At 40.9% G+C, this 21,272-nt stretch overlaps 1 protein-coding gene across 2 annotated transcripts in view; it reads right to left on the bottom strand.

The window, feature by feature from the left end:
• The window catches only part of cdk14 (cyclin dependent kinase 14), an 845,377-nt gene extending 828,586 nt beyond the window's left edge, over window positions 1–16,791 (bottom strand). For both annotated transcript variants that reach the window (XM_085987941.1, XM_085987948.1), the window contains exons 1-2: window positions 16,225–16,791; window positions 15,671–15,702 (exon numbers count right to left, since the gene is read on the bottom strand). In XM_085987941.1, coding sequence (XP_085844067.1) covers window positions 15,671–15,702; window positions 16,225–16,315 — 123 coding nt within the window. In that variant the 5' untranslated portion in view covers window positions 16,316–16,791. The remainder of the gene's footprint in view (window positions 1–15,670; window positions 15,703–16,224) is intronic.
• Window positions 16,792–21,272: the final 4,481 nt, after the last annotated feature.

The following is a 21,272-nucleotide window of genomic DNA, read 5'->3' as shown; positions in this document are numbered from 1 at the left end:
TTACAGCAACTCCATCGCTCAAAGTATTGAAGTAAAAATTTTGGTCTTCATCTTCAAGTCCTTTACCCCATCCTATCTTTACAATCTCCTCCAACAATGTCTTTTTCCCTTAGTACTGTACTGAAATGTCAGCTTAAATTAGGTGCTCAAGTACTAGTGGAGCTTGAGCCCACAACCTTCTGATTCAGAGGAGATTGTGCCTTCTTAACACATTTTGAATCAAGCTTTCAGTGTCTAATATTAACTTTCCCAACATGGCTTAGCATCCATTTTTATATATATTTCTGTGTAAAACACCTTGCAACATTTTTCTCTGTTGAGTGCATTATATCTATGTAAAGTTGTTATTGTTGATAAATATCGGATTAAAAGCACCTTTAAGCCACTTTTTTTTTTGCAATGTGAACATTCCTCAATTATAGTTTGTGGCAGTTATTTGTACAGTACTGCAGTTTGCTGAAGACTTGGAGTTCAGAGAGCCTGGGACCAAAATGGAGACGTGTCCACTGGAGAACCATGGAGTGGGTTTGACTACAATCCCACACATACCGAGCTGCAGATCTCAACTGTACTACTGCATGGAGTTTCCATAAAAGGGAAGAGCAAAGATAACTAGGAAGAAAAGTAATGTTCAGCCCGTTACTGTGCACCTTCGAGCAGCATAACTTAACAGCAGCATTGGTAGAGATTGGCAAGTACTGGTGCATGACTATAAGGGAGAAATATATCTGAAAAAGCAGCCTCACTCTCTACAAGACTTCAAGTTTAAGCTGCAAATACACAAATTATCTTTCATCTGCTGTTTGAATTCCCTACATTTTTGCTGCAATCACAAGGGAGTGCTGACATTCCTTGCGCGCTTCCTCTCCCTAAAACTATGCCACTTTTAGTTGCTTGAGGGATTCTTTTTTTAAAATCTAATAATGACAGATCACTGCTCTGTACAGTATCCAGTGTTTTCACTAGAATAGAGGTACCTTATTTTGAAACTTGACCAAATGTCTAACAATTCAACCATTTTTTAAAAAAAATTCAGCTATTCATGAAATCCTACATCTCAACCCTGGAGATATTCCTGATCAATAACTGCTGTGAAGATATTCTAGGAGGAAAGTAATCTGGAAAACACTTACAATAATTACTTTGTATTCAGAGTTGCACTTATTTTCAAACAGCAGCAAGACATGAAATAATTACATAGGATTAACAGCACAGAAACAGGCCATTCGGCCCAACCAGTCCATGCCGGTGCTTATGTTCCACTTGAGCCTTCTCCAGTCTTTCCTCATCTAAATCTATCAACATAACCCTCTATTCCCTTCTCCCTCATATGCTTATCTAACCGCCCCTTAAGCGCATCTATACTATTCGCTTCAACCACTCCCTGTGGTAGCGAGTTCCACATTCTCACCACTCTCTGGGTAAAGAAGTTTCTTCTGAATTCCCTATTTGATTTTTTGGTGACTATCTGGTATTGATGACCTCTAGTTATGTTCTTCCCCACAAGTGGAAACACTTGCTCTGTATCCACTCTATCAAAACCTTTCATAATTTTAAAGACCTCTATTAGGTCACTCCTCAGCCTTCTTTTTTCCAAGAGAAAAGAGACCCAGTCTGTTCATCCTTTCCTGATAGGGATACGGAGATGGGGCGGGAAAGTGGAGTTGAGGTCGATGATCAGCCATGATCTTACTGAATGGCGGAGCAGGCTCGAGGGGCCGTATGATCATCTAATGCTCTTATATTCTTACACCCTCGCATTTCTGGTATCATCTTTGTAAATCTTCTCTGCCCCCTCTCCAGTGCCTCTATATCCTTTTTATATGGTGACCAGAATTATACGCAGTACTCCAAGTGTGCTCTAACCAAGGTTCGATACAAGTTTAGCATAACTTCACTACTTTTCAATTCTATCCCTCCAGAAATAAACCGTAGTGTTTGGTTTGCTTTTTTTTTTTAATGGCCTTGCTAACCTGTGTCGCTACTTTTAGTGATGTGTATTTGTACTCCGAGATCCCTTTGCTCTTCTACCCACCCAGACTCCCACCTTCCAAGCAATAAGTGACCTCCCTATTCTTCCTACCAAAATGTAATACCTCACATTTATCTGTGTTGAATTTCATTTGCAATTATATTCACATTCTGCAAGTTTTTTAATGTCTTCCTGTAATTTATTGCAGTCCTCCTCAGTATTGACTATCCGCCCCCAATTTGGGGTCATCTGCAAATTTAGAAATTGTGTTTTTGATTCCAAAGTCTAAATCATTAATATAAATTGTGAACAACAGTGGTCCCAGCACTGATCCTTGTGGAACACCACTACCCACCTTCTGCCACTCTGAATAGCTACCCTTTACCCCTACTCTTTGCTTTCTGTCTTGAAGCCAGCCAGCAAACCATTCTGCTACTTGTCCCCTGACTTTGCATTCCCTGAACTTATTTATTAGTCGATTATGTGGTACCTTATCGAGGGCCTTTTGAAAATCTAGATAAATTACATCTACTGCATTACCATTGTCTACTCTCGGTTACCTCTTCAAAAAATTCAATGAGGTTGGTCAAGCAAGACTTTCCCTTTTGAAAACCATGCTGACTATTCATTATTATAGTTTTGGTTTCTAGATGTTCTTTTATTTTCTCCTTTAATAGGGATTCCATTATTTTTTCCTACCACCGATGTTAAGCCGACTGGTCTATAATTCCCTGGACATGTTCTATCTCCCTTCTTAAATATAGGTATTGCATTAGCTATCTGCCAGTCCTCTGGCACTACACCTTTTTCTAACGAATTATTAAATATGAGTAGTAATGCCTCTGTTATCTCTTCCCTAGATTCTTTTAAGATGCGCGGATGTAATCGATCCGGACCAGGCATTGTATCCTCATTGAGTTTGATTAGTTTATTTAATATCCCTCTTTTTATTTTAAATGCACTTATATCATCAATGTCATGTCCACCTGTTCTACCTCCCTGGTAAATACTGAAGCAAAGTAATTACTTAATATTTCTGCCATCTCTCTTTCGCTGCCTGTGGTACTATCCTGTCCATTCCTTAGTGGCCCTATTCCCATTCTGACCTTCCCTTTTTAAATTTATGTGCCTGTAAAATATTTTACTATTTTGTTTTATGTTCCTTGATAATTTAATTTCCTAGTATAAAACATAATATACTGCACTGCAGAAAGTAACACTTCCAGACAATTAAATTTTCTTTATTAAATGCAAGCAATTCTGCTTCAGGCTTCTTAGTATGAAACATACCTAAAAATAAATTAAAATTCATCTCTTTATTATCATTAGCACAGAGAATCAATAGCGACTCTAAACCAATACAGCTATGCACACTGATGGGGGGCTCCCAGAATTATGCTAATTAATTTATTCATTAATAAATATCTGCAGTCCAATGATTCAGTACTCTTACTTCATTAACTAGCTGTGATCAAGGAACTCATCCTGAAACCACTCGAACAACTGAATGTCATATTTTAAAATCGAGACATGGGAGATTTTTCAATTAGACCTCCAATCGCGCATTAGTTGGTCGGAGAATCAGTAAATGTACCAACCCTAACTGATTCTGTGGAGTCAGCTTCATCAACAGTGTAAGTGGACTCACAGCACATATTGGACTTGGCGTGCAGAACTCACCAGGGGCGACGATGGGGCAGGAAATCTCTTAAATGCTGCTTACAAGGGGTGATGTGTAAATTTAAAGGGATGCAGCTATTTAAAAGCAAGTGGCTACAATTGGGTATAACAGTGTTGGTATCAATTGTAAAGGCTGCCAATATTTTAATGCATATTTCAGCCTTTGTAATGGTTGTTTGGTTAACAAAATGTCTGGCAATTCCCAGTGGCTGGCACAACAAATCTGGAAGGAGCAAAAGCAGTATGTGGCCACATGATGGAGCAACGAAACACACCAAACACCAACTGCTTCCCCACCCACACACACACCATTTGATGACTGATGAGGTGGCAGTGGAGCAGAATGAGGTGATAGCAAGGAAGGTACCTTCCCCATGGGACCTTTGTATCAGATACCTGGACGGTGGCAGAAGACAACTTGATGCCATAGCTGATCACTAGTGCCACTGGCATGGTCAGCTTTATTGTTCAGGTTGACTGCAAGTGTCCTTGCTGCAGATCACACAGAATCAGATCTGACTGTCTGTTGACCCACAACTTGTGTAGCCAGTTCTGAAGGGTCACTGCCAGGTAGATACATTTCTGCCTGGAAACATGAGTCAGAAGGGACAGCAGGTGAGCACAGACTACCACTGGTGCAGGCGGACATCCCTCCATAGCTCCTTCTCTGCCAAAAAAATGCATCACTCATCCAGTGTCATTCTGTCTTCTTTGGAGGATTTAGGTCACTTTGGAGATGGAGACCAACCATTCCCTGGAAAGTCAATTAATTAGCAAAAATGTCACTTTTGATGAAATCCACAAAGTTGTCAACAAATAGGAAAAACAGTTGGGGTCGAGCAGGCTTCCTTAAGGAGCAGCCATGATGCAGCAACAACAACCACCTGCATTTATATAGCACCTTTAATGTAGAAAATGTCCCAACCTGTTTTACAGGGAGGGAGGGATAGAAGAAAAAAAGAATAGCAATGGATAAAGGAATAAATGCTGAGCCATGGATTAGGAAGGAGTAACCAAATGATTGGCCAGAAAAAATGAGTTTTGAGAAGGTTTTTGAAGTTGCAGAAAGGCAGAGATATTTTGGGAGTAGGCCTATCACCAATGGTGGGACAAAAGGGAGGTATGCACAAAAGACCAGTAGGAGAACTAAAGAGAACGAGAGGGGATACAAGCCTGAAGGAGGCTGCAAAGAAAGGACATGGCAAGGTCGAGGAGAGATTTGAAGACTAGTGCTGTGGCAACATAAGTACGTTTAACAGGTCATTAGGTATGCTCCAAAGACCAGCTTCTCAACAAGGTTGAGACATCAACCCCATACAAATGACTCTAGAAAGTTGATGGGTATTGCTCGAACTGCACGCTCAACATCGAACAATTACTCCATTTCAGGACCAGACAAGGGACAATCAAGTGCCGATCCATGACAACCAAAAGGCAGATCATTGCAACAGCTTCTCATGCACTGGATTTCCATTAGCTTACCAGCAGTAAGGACGTGAGTTTATAATTGTCAATTTTATCTTTGATTCTTTGTTGTGGATAAGCACAGCTTTAGCTGTGTTCTACTGTTAGGACAAATCTAGGTGGCCAGCAGCTTAAAGAGAGAAAGGAACAGCTACTTCCTCCAGTTTTCAAAACCCGATGCCATCTGCTTTTCCATGGATCAACCTTATCCCAATCTGGAGTCAGTGATTAGACATTCGTTATCTGACCTATTTCAGATGACATTTTCAGCAAAATTATGTTTACACATTCAGTGTTATTTATAAAGCTTTAGCACATATTACTGTATTCTCAACACAAAGCTTGATTTTGAGAACAGGTCTAACTATCTTCCTGAATGCAATGGAGCTTGTCCAAGTCAGTTTAAAGCAGAGCTCAGATTTGCACCTCTAACTTAGCATGGTCAGTTTCCGGATTATTAGGCACATAGCAAACTCGACCCTAAAAGCTACTTTGAAATGATGTGTAAATGACATTTATCCCTTTTCCGACCACTAACCAGGCAAACACTAGAAGCATATAATTTATTTATATAGTTTCAAGATCAAGGGAAAAACAATGGAAAAATGAAAAGGTAAGTAAGAACGCCAACATTTAAAACTGGCAGCAATTTATGTTTCTGACAGACAGAAGTGATTTGTATTACTTCTAAATAAAATGATCATTTATTATGAATGAGCAACAGAGGGTGATAATAGTTCCAACCGGTCAACAAATTCAAAACTTTTATAATCTTTTTAAAAAAAAAACCCAATTCATTTATTAATAAGTCATTTTTACTTCTCTTGAATCCCAATGTACTATCCCTGGAAGGTGCACAAAAGCAACTTGCGTTATTGTTGGCCATTGTTATTGTTCAAGTTTTTTCAGATAGGCCCCAGCAGAAAATTCTCAGCCTCTCGAGCTAAGGTACCACTATATCTGGAACAAGCATTCGCTTCACTTCTGTATCACTCTCCTCCTTCACAACAACAGCAACTTGCATTTATATAGCACCGTTAACGTAGTAAAATGTCTCAAGGCGCTTCACAGGAGCGTTATCAAACAAAATTTGGCACCAAGCCACATAAGGAGATATTAGGACAGATGACCAACAGCTTGGTCAAAGAGGTAGATCTTAAGGAGTGTCTTAAAGGGGGAAAGAGAGGTAGAGGGGTTTAGGGAGGGAATTCCAGAGCTTAGAGCCTGGGCAGCTGAAAGCACGGCCGCCAATGGTGCAGCGATTAAAATAGGGGTGCGCCAAAGGCCAAGATTGGAGGAGCGCAGAGATCTCGAAGGGTTGTAGGACTGGAGGAGGTAAGGAGGAGCGAGGCCATGAAGCGATTTGAAAACAAGGATGAGAATTTTAAAATTGAGGCACGGCCGAACCGGAAGCCAATGTAGGTCATAAAACACTGGGGTGATGGATGAATGGGATGTGATGCGAGTTAGGATATGTAGGATATGATCAGCAGAGTTTTGGATGAGCTCAAGTTTATGGAGGGTGGAAGATGAGAGGCCGGCCAGGAGAGCATTGAAGTAGTCGAGTCTAGAGGTAACAAAGGCATGGATGAGGGTTTCAGCAGCAGATGGGCTGAGGTAGGGGCAGAGTCGGGCGATGTTATGGATTCACCCATCACTCAAGCGTTTCGTCTCCGTCCCAGTCCCACTTCCCCATTCTCTGCTCCATCTCATCTTTTAACTTTACCTTGGTCTCCTCTTCTTATTCTTCTGTTTTACCCCTCATTTTGTTTTTTGTTAACACTTCCCCCATTTCCTGCAGTGGAGCACACTGGGAGGTAGGGAGTCTACAGGAAAGGGATGAGGCACAGGCCACTGAAGAAGCACTGAAATCAGAAGGGTGTGAGCTGCAGAAAAAGCAGACATAAGCAACAGAAAGAAGCACATTTTTTTTTGAGCATGATTGGAGCCTTGATCACATAGTAGCTAGTTAGAGAGGGTGCAGAGGAGATTTATTGGAATGGTACCCAGAATGAGGGACTTCAGTTATCTAGAAAGACGAGAGAAACTGGGATTGTTCTCCTTAGAGCAGAGAAGGTTGAGGGGAGAGTTAATAGAGGTGTTCAAAATTATGAACGATTTTGACAGAATAGGGAGTAACTGTTTCAACTGGCAAGTGGTTTAGTAACCAGAACACACAGATTTAAGGTAACTGACAAACGAACCAGAGGACAGAAGATTTTTTTGAAATGCAGCGAGTTACAATGATCTGAAATGCACTACATGAAAGAGTGGTGGAAGCAGCTTCAATAGCAACTTTCAAAAGGAAACTAGATAAGTACTTGCAGAGGAAAAAATTCCAGTCTATGGGGAAGGAGCAGGGGTGTGGGACTAATTAGATATCTCTTAAGAACCAGCTCAGGCATGATGTGCCAAATGGCCTCCACCTGTGCTGTATGATTGAGAGTTGAGGCATACGCTTTGGAAGGCAATGTGAGTTAGGCCTGTGGGACCCTCCAAACATGGGGAGTCAATTGGTGCATAGAAACATAGAAGATAGGAGCAGGAGTAGGCCATTCGGCCCCTCGAACCTGCTCCGCCATTCAATGAGATCATGGTTCATCATCCAAATTCAGTACCCTGTTCCTGCCTTCTCTCCATGTCCCTTGACCCCTTTAGCCTGAAGATCCCCTCTCATTCTTCTAAACTCCAGCGAGTACAAGCCCAATCGACCCAATTTCTCCTCATACGTCATTCCTGCCATCCCAGGTATCAGCCTGGTGAATCTTCGCTGAACTCCTTCCATGGTAAGAACATCCTTCCTCAGATAAGGCGACCAAAACTGCACACAATACTCCAGATGTGGTCTCACCAAGGCCCTGTACAACTGCAGCAAGACATCCTTGTTCCTGTACTCAAACCCTCTCGCTACGAAGGCCAACATACCATTTGCCAACCGCCTGCTGCACCTGCATGCTTACTTTCAGCGACTGGTGCACAAGGACGCCCAGGTCTTGTTGCACTTCTTCCAATCTATTGCCATTCAGATAATAATCTGCCTTCCTGTTTTTGCCACCAAAGTGGATAACCTCACATTTATCCACATTATATTGTATCTGCCATGCTTCTGCCCAATCACCCAACCTGTCCAAATCATACTGGAGTTTCTCAGCATCCTCCTCACAGCACACACGCCCACCCAGCTTTGCGTCGTCTGCAAACTTGGAGATATTACATCTAGTTCCCTCATCCAGATCACCAATATATATTGTGAATAGCTGGGGTCCAAGGACCGATCCCTGCGGTACCCCACTAGTCACTGCCTGCCACTCGGAAAAAAGAGCCGTTTATTCCAACTCTTTGCTTTCTGTCTGCCAACCAGTTCTCTATTCAAGTCAGTCAATACCTTGCCCCCAATCCCATGTGCCTTAATTTTACACGCTAATCTCTTATGCAGGACCTTATCGAAAGCCTTTTGAAACTCCAAATACACCACATCCACTGGTTCTCCCTTATCAATTTTACCAGTTACATCCTCAAAAAATTCTAGATTAGTCAAGCACGATTTACCTTTTGTAAAGCCATGTTGGCTTTGTCCAATCCGGTCACTTTTTTCCAAGTGCTCTGCTATTGCCTCCTTTATAATGGACTCTAGCATTTTCCCCATTACCGATGTCAGGCTTACCGGTCTATAATTCCCCGTTTTCTGTCTACCACCCTTTTTGAACAGTGGGGTAACATTAGCTACCCGCCAATCCATGGGTACTGTTCCAGAGTCTATCGAATTTTGGAAGATGACCAGCAATGCATCTACTATTTCTAGGGCCACTTCCTTAAGTACCCTAGGATGTAGATTATCAGGCCCTGGGGATTTATCGGCACTCAATCCCATCAATTTCCCGAACACCATTTCCCTACAAATACTGATTTTTTTTTTTTTAAATCAGTTCCTCCCTTTCATTAGACCCTATGTTCCCTGACATCTTTGGGAGGTTATTTGTGTCCTCCTTTGTGAAGACAGAACCAAAGTATGTATTTAATTGGTCCGCCATTTCTTTGTTCCCCATTATAAATTCCCCAGATTCTGACTGCAAGGGACCTACGCTTGACTTCACCAATCTTTTTCTCTTCACATATCTAAAAAACTGACTGTAAAAGCTTTTAATATTCCCTGCAAGCTTACTGTCATACTCTATTTTCCCCCTCTTAATTAATCCCTTTGTTGGATCCTAAACTGCTCCCAATCCTCAGGTTTACTGCTTTTTCTGGCCAATTTATATGTCCTCTCCTTGGATCTTATGCTATCCCTAATTTCCCTTGTTAGCCACGGTTGAGTCACCTTTTTTGTTTTATTTTTATGCCAAACTGGGATGAACAAATTCTGTAGTTCATCCATGCAATCTTTGAATGTTTGCCATTGCCCATCCACAGTGAACCCTTTGAGTGACATTCCCCAATCAATCCTACCCAACTCGCACCTCATACCATCGTAGTCTCTTTTATTTAAATTCAGGACCCTAGTCTCTGAGTCAACTACTTCATTCTCCATCTTAATGAAGAATTCTATCATATTATGATCGCTCCGACCCAAGGGGCCTCGCACAACAAGATTGCTAATGAATCCTTTCTCATTACATAATACCCAGTCTAAGATGGCCTGATCTCTGGTTGGTTCCTCGACATATTGGTCCAGGAAACCATCCCGTATACACTCCAGGAATTCCTCCTCCACAGTATGGTTACTAATTTGGTTAGCCCAATCTATATGTAGGTTAAAGTCACCCATGTTAACTGCTGTGCCCTTATTGCACGCTTCTCTAATTTCCCGTTTAATGCCATCCCCAGCCTCTGCATTACTCTTTGGAGGTCTATATACCACTCCCACTAATGTTTTCTGCCCCTTGGTATTTCTCAGTTCTACCCATACAGATTCCACATCATCAGAGCGAATATCCTTCCTTTCAATTGTGTTAATCCCCTCTTTAACCAGCAATGCTACCCCACCTCCTTTTCCTTTCTGCCTATCTTTCCTGAATATTGAATTCCCAGCCTTGGCCACCCTGGAGCCATGTTTCTGTAATCCCAATCATATCATATTCGTTTACCTCTATTTGCACAGCTAATTCATCCACCTTATTACGAATGCTCCTCGCATTAAGACACAAAGCCTTCAGGCTTGTTTTTTTAATGCTCTTAGATATTTTTAATTATTATTTACTGTGGCCATGTTTGATTTAAACCCTTGATTTCTCTGCCTGTCACTTTTGTTTTTCTCCTTCCTGTCTTTTGCTTTTATCCTCGTTTCCCTTTCCTCTGTTTCCCCGCTCAGGTTCCCAACCCCCTGCCATTTTAGTTTAAACCCTCCCCCAGAGCATTAGCAAACACTCCCCCTAGGACATCGGTCCCGGCCCTGCTCAGGTGCAAACCGTCCGTTTTGTGCTGGTCCCACCTGCCCCAGAACCGGTTCCAATGTCCCAGGAATTTGAATCCCTCCCCCTTGCACCATTCCTCTAGCCACGTATTCATCTGAAATATCCTTCTATTTCTACTCTGACTAGCACGTGGCACTGGTAGCAATCCTGAGATTACTACCTTTGAGGTCCCATTTTTTAATTTACTTCCCAACTCCCTATATTCAGCTTTTAAGGACCTCATCTCGGTTTTTACCTATATCGTTGGTACCTATAGGCACCACGACAACTGGCTGTTCACCCTCCCCCTCCAGAATGCCCTGCAGCCGCTCCGAGACATCAGTGCAGTGGGAAAAGAGGGTGCATTCAGAGTCAAGAATGTTCATAGGCAAAGATCCCATTAAGCTGCGCAGCAGTCTAGAGGTCCCATGCAAGCTGCTTGACAGCTTTACAATGGGGAAAAACCACACATGCGCGTAAATTTGAATGGGCTACGGGGCCTGTTAAAGGTGCCGCGCACCCAAAAAATTAGAGGGAACATTGTTCATTGGCCCAGTGAGATGCGTTGTGCTGTTTGTGGAAAGGGGGGGGGGGGCGAGGAGAAGTTCATGACTTATTTGCATTTGCTCTACTATACTTTTGAGGTACAAAGTGGTGTAAGTGAAAAAGAGACACCGTAGATGTATAAGAGAGATTATTTTTGCTGGAATGCAATTGGTTAACCAGAGAAAAAGAAAAACAGGAAGTTACCAACTGCTATCCCAAAAATAAACAAAAGCCTTTCATCAGAATATGCTCTACATACCAAATGCACATTAAGAACCCTTTATTAACAGAGAAACCATATAAAAACATCCCATCTAACCGCCCCATCTATAAAACCTGTTTTTGGACAGTTCCCATAACCACCAATACACCAAACCTCTACTCTACTGTATTTAAGCTTACTCAGGAGCATGTTTGAAGTTTTAATTATGTCAGTCAGCCCTTGCTTTGCGAAGCATGTTCCCACTGTGCAGACTTCAATACTAGCTGTATCCAATTCATAGTCATTGAAGGTATTTTTGCCATGGCCTTTTTCTATAAAAGATAGTGGATACCAAATGTTAAAATAAATGATGGTCACCAACTTGTATTCAACATGGAGAGAGCACAATCATTTAAATTCCACAGCCAAATTCAATCAGAATTTTACACCCCAACCTTGGCAAAGTGAAGTACAGCTCAAACTGAATTCCATCATTATTGCATACTTAGCTTGCCATATAAAAGTAAATATGCCATAAACATTACTTATATATAAAAAAATACTTTTCAAAATTCTCTGTTTATTCTGACAGTTATTTAGATAGGATGTTACTATAGTCACATCACACGCAAGACCTTGGAGTGGGTACACATTTCATGCTGTTCTAATTTACATAATTTTCCACATACTATACCAAGGGCAGCTTTGTTTTGATCTGAAATGTACGTTTTTCCTTTAATGTATCATGTACAGATCAACTGTCATGTGAATTGCTTAGAATGTACAGATCTGAAATACTATACCACAAAAGTGGGATATTGCCCTCTCTTGGGTTTACTCACTGAAAAGGAACCACGAGTCATGCTTTGCTAGAACAAAAAAGGCTAGCAGCAGCAGCTTCGCTGTACTGCTGGTGAAAGAAAACCATGAAATCTCCAACTAGCTCTACATAAATGACTACATCAGACAAAGATAGTGCTTCACTTATAACCTCTAAATACTGCACAAGCTTCACTGAGTCAGCAATAATTCAAAGAGTCAGATTTTATGGAAAAATGATTGAACAACTTCCAGCAGCAACTGCTGTTTAACAAGTTTGCAAAGAAAATGACTAAGACATACTTTAACCTACTGACTATTCCAAAGTACCCAATAACTATTGAAAGAGAAACCAATTAATACATTTTTTAATTTTAAAAAAAAATGGTTTCACAATTACCAGCAGAAACATCTGGTGCAACACCCCATTCTCAAACAATGTAAGATTTTGGGAGGAAGAAAAAAAAAAATCACATTTCTTTACGAAAATTCAGTGGAAAATAGATTTTTTCAGCACAACTGGCTTTTAGCTGTAAGTATTAATACATTAAAGGGTTGTATTTTGTATAATATATACACCTTTAAATTCAGAAAAATGTAAAATTAACAATTCTAAAGTTCCAAGTGCCCTATGTAGTCCTATGTAGCATTGTAACAGTAACAATCAAATTCAATTTGAATTTCATTTACATTTGACAGATTGGGTGCGAAATTTAAATTGAGTTTGATCGTTAATAATACAAAACACATGCATCATTAGAGCTATTAATTTATGTGCTATAGGTCTATGTGCTGTAAAAGGCAATTTCTTTACAAAATGAGTGTTGGGCAGATTTTGCATTCAAACCAAATTTGAATTTAACAAACGCAGGGAGATTACTTATTTCATCTATATTTGGGGCAATTGCTCCCAATGCTGCCCCAAGTCACCTCCTATACATTTTAATTTCACAAATAAGGCAAACCAAATATTCTCTTGTTTTGGTGTGATGCACGCATCCATCAACCCGATTAAGAATCTCCAAACCAAACTACTGAGAAATCCATAGAGTTTTTGTTTTCCTGAGCACTGGTGATCCGGACCACCCATTAGATCATTGAGTTTCATGGGTTATCTGAAGCGGAGAAGGAAGAATTCTGTCTCTAAGTGACATGTCTACCCATCCAGGATGCATTAACAAGCCAGGGTGACCGATCAATCATCATTACCTTGGAGTACTGCAGACCTGCCAGGGTCAGGTATCGGGTTATAATTCTGCAGAGAGAGTTGACCCTATACCAGTCTTCTATTAGAACCATATCACTCTAGAGCCACCAACAGCCCAAAAAGATCCTGTTCCTCTTCCTTCCTTAACACCCGCCCAGGATTATCACCAATTTGTCATTAGACAACTGATAAACACATGTTTGAGTCCTGACTAGGTAGACAGCAAATACCAGAAATGCAAGGATGGCTAGTGAGTACCACAGCACACCATAAAAGGTGTGAATACAATACTACTTATCCTCCTGACTATAGCATAGACACTCACTGTAACCCATCAAACCGGCAAACACAGCTAGTTAGTGGGATAAAAAAAATCATACTGAACGCAGTCTGGTGTAGCATTGTTTATGTGCAGATCAATGTTTTTATTTGACACTTCCCAATTTCAGGTCTTAATACCAAAGTTTTAGTTTGTAGGAATATACTGGGGACAGATAGGATAGATAGAGAGAGAGAAACTATTTCCACTGGTTGGGGATTCTAGGACTAGGGGGCATAGTCTAAAAATTAGAGCCAGACCTTTCAGGAGTGAAATTAGGAAACACTTTTACACACAAAGGGTGGTCGAAATTTGGAACTCTCTTCCGCAAACGGCAATTGATACCAACTCATTTGCTAATTTTAAATCGGAGATTGATAGCTTTCTGTTAACCAATGGTATTAAGGGATATGGGCCAAAGGTGGGTATATGAGTTAGGTTGCAGATCAGCCATGATCTCATGGCAGAGCAGGCTCAAGAGGCTGAATGGCCTACACCTGTTCCTACTGATGAATGTTGTCATAACATTCATCTATTCCAAGAGGTTGAAAACATGGCTTATTGATGGCTATATTTTGCTTCCACTGGAGATTTTTCTGGGCAAAATTGTTAAACCTTTTCTATTACGACAATGTTTATTCATACTACTAGTAAGTAAATTGCTTCACAGACTATAATTTCATTGGATTAATGCCTGTACATTATATGACTGATGTACATGAAGTTAACTTAATGACCCACAGGCACTGTAATAACAACTGTATTTTAAAAGGTTAGACTCCCAGCTTCTCTGCTCTAAAATACTTCAATCATGGATAATATTCTACCACTTCATTTATATTGCTTACTTTTCCATAAAGATGAAAAAGTGAAAAATGTTAACAATGGTGACCGGTCACACATTAATTTCACACAATGAACTTTAATTTCACACAATGAAATGTGTGAAAAGGGATGTAGATTCAAATCCAGCCTTTTCACTCTTTCTTACTTGCTCCAAGAAGAGGCATGACAGTTGGATATTTACAGTATATACAGAAATACCCATTCCACTACAAGCCTTCTAGTATCCTATTTATATCATCCCTTGGTTCACATGGATTCAATACGATTCTGGTTTAATCCCAGTTTCACCCACAGCCAATTCTGTAGACTATCACTGATCACAGATCTATTAGAGTCCAATATGCAATGAATTCAGGGCAATCGATATATTGTCATTTGCAGCCAGACTGGTTCAGAAATGGGAAACTTTCCAATTCCAAAATTATAGTACAAAAAAGGAGAAATTGTGACTTTTTAATGCACTCATCAAAGTGGATAATGCATCAGCATCTAACATCCCCAGATGAACTAAAGCATGGTTAGATATAAATATAAATACTGTGGCAACAAGAGGAGGTCAGAGGCTAGGTATTTTGCGGCGAGTGTCTCACCTCCCGACTCTCCAACATTCACTCCCTCCACCACCGGCATACCGTGGCTGCAGTGTGTACCCTCTACAAGATGCACTGCAGCAACTTGCCAAGGCTTCTTCGGCAGTACCTCCCAAACCTGCGACCTCTTCCACCGAGAAGGACAAGGGCAGCAGACGCATGGGAACACCTCCAAGTCACACATCATCCTGACTTAGAAGTATATTGCCGTTCCTTCATCGTCGCTGGGTCAAAATCCTGGAACTCCCTCCCTAACAGCACTGTGGGAGTACCTTCACCGCACGGACTGCAGTGGTTCAAGAAGGCAACTCACCACCACTTCTCAAGGGCAATTAGGTACGGGCAATGCTGGCCTTGCCAGCGATGCCCACATCCCATAAAAATTTAGAAATAAAAAAAGATGCTGAATAAAAAGCCCCTTCCAAGGATCCACCTAACATGGATCAAGACTGCCCATAATCATTGCAGGTAAGATGAGTCTGATCCAGAGTTGAACCCTAGTCGCAAAGGTAAAATGATAGTATTTTACCCAATCCCCCAAAGAGAGTTGATTCTAACCAGTAACTTGTATTCTGTTCTATCCCTACAAACAAACACCTACACACCATGTTCTGTGCAGTTTGAGTGCATCTTACCTCATCGATGCTATTGTCATCCTTCTTCAAGGCTTTAAGAAGAGAAAAAGAAAAATATGATAAATCTAAACATAGTTAGTTGTAAACTTCCCCACCCAGTCAGCTTAGTAGCTGCACTGACTTTATCACCAGCACTTGGATGGCCAAAACTGCGCTGTTACAACAGCTCTAGTCTCGGGAAAAGTATTGTAGGAAATTAACGTTCTTCTACACATATCAACACACTTTCTTTCATAATAGTTTTTTGGATTATTAACGGTACTGCAAAGTGTATAAAAATGTTTTCAACATTTTAAATACAATTTTCCTTTTTATTGGTGCACATCAGCAGCTTGTGAACAGGCACTACAATCTCGCATTGTATAAGAGCAGACAAACCGTGATTACTGCGCCAGCTAGCTTTACCTCGGTGAAAGTGTTTCTTTTTGGTTTAAAAAAAAAATTCCCCAACAGGCACTGGACATTTTTAACCTAATGAACACACTTTCCAGAAAACGAAAGTAAAAGGTTAAATTTCGCCATTTACTTAAAAAAAAAATAACTAATACACTCACCCAAACGACTGAAACTCTCCGATAAAGTTCTTCTCAACTTTTTCATTCTGCTGATTTTCTCAGCCGACTGCTCTGCAATCATATCACACATCGCCGGGCAAGTCGTGCAATGTGGTCCCTCTCGCTGCCTCTGAATCTTCGGCACTCAGCAGATACTGTCTCAACGGGAGTGAAAAAATATCGGTCTCCCCTAAAATAAATTAAAAAGTAAATGAAAGACGAAACGTTTAACTTAAGTTTGAAGGCTCCCCCCCCATCCCCTCTTCCTTCTGTCAAACACAGGAAGTGTGTTCACAACCCCCTCGGCGATTTGGAAGTTAAATCCTTGAGAGTTCCCCCCTTCACTCGAATTCTTGGCAGGCCACTGAAAAAAAGTAATTCATCCAGATAAGTGATGTTAAAATAGATTGTTCTGTGCTTCGAAGGAGAAACGCAAAAGAGGATGAAGGGGATTTTTTTTTTTAAAGGAGGCAAGGAGAGAGATTGGTTTCGAGTGATAACCACTTTCAGCCCTGGGAAGTCAGCCGCTCAAAGCTCCGCTGCGCTGGTTGTCATTTTCTCGGCAACTCAGAGGCACTTCAGCTCACGAAACCCCGCCCCCCTCTCCCCCGATTGGGTCGCTTACACAGCCCACTGCTTTCCCTATGGACGAGCGACGTGTCACTCAATCTGTAGCCCGCCCCACACACACACTGGCTCTGCTTCCCCTCCCTCTGAGGATGCAGGGCTCCAGAGTTCGTTGCCACCCAGACATTTCTCTCCCTTCTATTTTTTTTAAACTGTTTGGCACACTGGAGGAACATTGTTCAGGATGTCGAATTTGAAGCAGAAAGGGATACGGGTCACCATCTAATTAAATGAGAAATAATATCTTACAGTTTACCGAGAATGGATGCCGATTGTTTTTTTTTTAATGTTAATAAAATATATGTAACCTCACCGACTCAAAGATTTTGTTGTAAATTATCGTTTATTTTTTGGATGAGAGAATGGCCCAGCCTTATTAACTTGATGACATCACGGCTACTGACATCCGTGCTGGAGCAAAAATTACAACAAATATAGCCTGCAGCCAGCCTGGTGATAACAGCAGTAACAACACCCTCAGAAAGAACAAGACAGACAGATTTGGATTGTGAAGCTGAAGAGGCTGATCCTCGAACATAACTGCATTAACTCAAATAACAAAAAAAAAGCACATTCAGGACTTTTCCTTCTCGCTATACTCACCCTGCTGTGGCAGAGTTTGGGGCACGTCAGCATATTCTAATCTAATGTTTTCCAATAAACTAAAAATGATTCCAAAAATAAGTTCTTATTCAAGTTAACACAAAGTTGCATCTAGTGATATTTCCACGGGGAAGGTGGAAATCCAAGGCTATTTTTTTTTCCAATCGGGAGAGAAGGGGAATGGTGAGAAATGTCACAGCTCCGCATACTGACTGATATTTTGTTTCATTTGCAATAACTTTTGACTCGTATCTGAGTCATTCGTTTTGGATAACTGAAGACTGGAAAGTGATAATGTTCAGTGTTGCCAGATTTCAAACTGACTTTATGTAGAAGTGTATACTTAGTGTGCAATACAACTCAGATGTTTACTAATTGTACTGCGCCATTCTCGTTCCCCCACCTGAACACCCAGCAGAGAATTGATTGGAGAGTGGAGGATAGGCAGGGGAAAAGTTCAGCAGGCCAACATTTCCTCTAGGCTGCAAATTACCTCATCATCAGCATCGTAATTCAATCATAAAGTGGTTAAGTATGCCACAGAGCATCAAAGCCTTGTAGAATGACATTTATTTGACACGGGCAAGTTTCTGATGCCAATATTCTGCTCATTTTTCTATTTTGGGGAATCGAGTGATCTTTATTGTCTGATTGGTCATACTTAATAAAATGCCAATAAGGATTTCTTTAATTAATATGAGCAAAGGGAGATTGACTCCCAAATCTGCTGTATATGGGGGTGTGCTGGTACTTATGCATCAAGGGCATTAATCAAATCATTTTGAAATCTTTGCAACAAAGTTCTTGTAAAGAGACAACCTCACGGAATATGTTTCGGCTGTGATCAATATGCACTTCCAGCTGACTACTGTTCGTGCTAGTCATGCGTAAGTTCAGAATTTTCCCAACAACTGTACGATTCTAAAACACATTAACCTCGCCCTCACTCTTGCTAAGTTGTATTTCTCTAAATTTACTTATGGAGAATATCATCAATATTCATGTTTGTTCCTTTTTACATGTTTAATTCAGACTTCAAAGGAACTTTCCATTAATGTAGACCATTTTTGTTTTATGCTGGACCTCTCCCAATATATTCCTATAGGAAATGTTCTAATTTAATACATGAGATTTTGAGAATTGCTGGTTACCATACTATTGGTGTTGATAAAGTAATCTACCTCCTCCCAGCTTCACAACTCTGTTTATACCCAATTTTAATTCTGGTTTGTTCTACAGTAGTATGATTTAAAAGACATTTTGGTATTTTTTCAGTTTCGCAGAAAAATCCGTGGATTTGAAATTAAATTGTACTGCACCTGGTTTTCAGGTGCAAAATGGGCACCTAAGCGTCCAATATGGTGGGCGGGGCACATGCACTCATTACACACCGGAAGTGGGCCACCCGCTATATTGGTAAAGGCAAAAAAAAGAGATGTCCAGGTCTTGCACCTGAAACAGGCATTAGGCTAAGGGTGCCAACCCTCCAGGATTTGAATCTCCTGGGCACTGCTGCGAATAAACCAGGAGAAAATGAGTAGGGGCATAAAAAAATGGTGTTTGTTTCAGTTTTCTTTGAATACTTTTTTGTTTATCAATTCTAAAAATATTGGAGATGGGGGGGGGGGGGAAGTTGAAGGCAGGAGGTCATAAGAAATTTGCAGATGATACTAAAATCGGCTGTGTGGTTGATAGTGAAGAAGGAAGCTGTAGACTGCAGGAAGATATCAATAAATTGGTCAGGTGGGCAGAACAGTGGCAAATGGAATTCAATCCAGAGAAGTGTGAGGTAATGCATTTGGGGAGGGCTAACAAGGAAAGGGAATATACATTAAATGGCAGGACACTGTGTAGTGTAGAGGAACAAAGGGACCTTGGAGTGCATGTCCACAGATCCCTGAAGGTAGCAGGCCAGGTAGATAAGGTGGTTAAGAAGGCATACGGAATGCTTGCCTTTATTAGCCATGGCATAGAAGACAAGTGTTCATTAATAAATAGACATTCTTATTATGAACACAGCTAGCTTTTGCTAGACACTTTTATTGAGCACATGTGGACTAGGTACAGTATCTGTAGAGGCTTCCATCTTGACTGCTGCCTTCTGGGTAGCCTAGTGCCTCATGGGTAATGTAGTCTTAATATACATACAGCTGGGTAGTGTAGTCTTATACATACAGCTATATACAGCTCTACGGCTCCACCTAGTGTCCACTATAGAATGACATGTTACTGATCATTACAGGTGGGGGTTATGCCTCAACTGTATAAAACACTAGTTAGGCTTCAGCTAGAGTATTGCGTGCAGTTCTGGTCACCCCCACATTACAAGAAAGATGTACTAGAGAGGGTACAGAAGAGATTTACAAGGATGTTGCCAGGAGTGGAGAATCTTAGCTATGAGAAAGCATTGGATAGGCTGGGTTTGTTTTCCCTGGAACAGAGGAGGCTGAGGGAAGACCTTATTGAGGTGTATAAAATTATGAGGGGCCTAGATAAAGTGGATAGAAAGGACCTATTTCCCTTAGCAGAGGGGTCAAAAACCAGGGGGCACAGATTTAAAGTAATCGGTGGAAGGTTTAGAGGGGATTTGAGGGGAAATTTCTTCACCCAGAGGGTTGTGGGGGTCTGGAACTCGCTGCCTGAAAGGGTGGTAGAGGCAGAAACCCTAACCACATTTAAAAAGTACTTGGATGTGCATTTGGGATGCTGTAACCTGCAGGGCTACGGACCAAGAGCTGGGAAGTGGGATTAGGCTGGATAGCTCTTTGTTGGCTGGCACGGACACGATGGGCCAAAATGGCCTTCCGTGCTGTAACTTTCTATGATTCTATGATGGAAAACTCCAGGAATACATGCAACCAGAGTTGCCAACCCTACATTAGGCCATTTGAAGAGGCAAATAGGGGGCCTAATGTTTGTTTGAGGCCACATATGCAAATTTGGGCTGCCCTGAATATCGGGTATGTCTCGGGCAGGGATTGTTCCCTGCGTCCAGATCCCCTACCAGCTAGAAACAATTTCTAGGCCAGAGTGTATGGGAAATTATTAAAGGGCATTTATTTTACTGACATGGACAATGTTCTGAAAGAGAGAGCACACAGTTGATCAGTGCTGTCAGATCCTTTTCAATATAGCTTGCTTGCCTAGGCAAACCAAAGTATATGTTTGTATCTGGGAAGGATAATGCCCGAACTCTCATGCTTGTGCCATTTCTAAATAAATTAATCATGATGTAGCTGAGAGCTTTGAGTTTAGATAAAGTATAGTACAAGAATAATCATACCAGCACTGTAACTGAATTGAGGTGTCACCATCTGTTGTCCGTTACATATTTAAAAAAAAACACTTTTATTTAGTAGATGTTTGGTTACAGTCTCCCTAAACAGACTGAGTCTTCTACAAACTGAAATCTGCATCTTTATTCTCTATCATATTTGTGTTAGTGTCGTCTAAGTCCAAAAATTAACCTGATCATGGTAAACTGGTTACTGGAGAATATATAGGATGCTTATCAGACAATAGAAAATATCCTACTATATTCGACATTATACAAGTTAAGCTATTGTTCTAGAATTATTTACAAATAAAATATTACACAGAAGTAGAAAAGCATAGGCAAAATACAAAACAGAACAATACTACTCAGGGAGTGGGAATTAGTCCACAATGGGTATATAGGCCCTTTCAGAAATGTGTCATTGTACAGTTTCTTGGAATGTCATAGCTCTCTTGGATGAATCAGATGAATCTTCTTTTTCCTTCGTACACAGTCTGCAATCTTTCAGAATGAGATGTCATTTCTAGAATACACGAGTTAA

Source organism: Somniosus microcephalus, chromosome 5 (genome assembly GCF_052327205.1).
Source record: "Somniosus microcephalus isolate GS21.2 chromosome 5, FLI_Smic_1.0, whole genome shotgun sequence".
NCBI classification, from domain to species: domain Eukaryota; kingdom Metazoa; phylum Chordata; class Chondrichthyes; order Squaliformes; family Somniosidae; genus Somniosus; species Somniosus microcephalus.
Note: the sequence above shows the minus strand (reverse complement) of the source record. Positions and strands in the feature narration are given on the sequence as shown.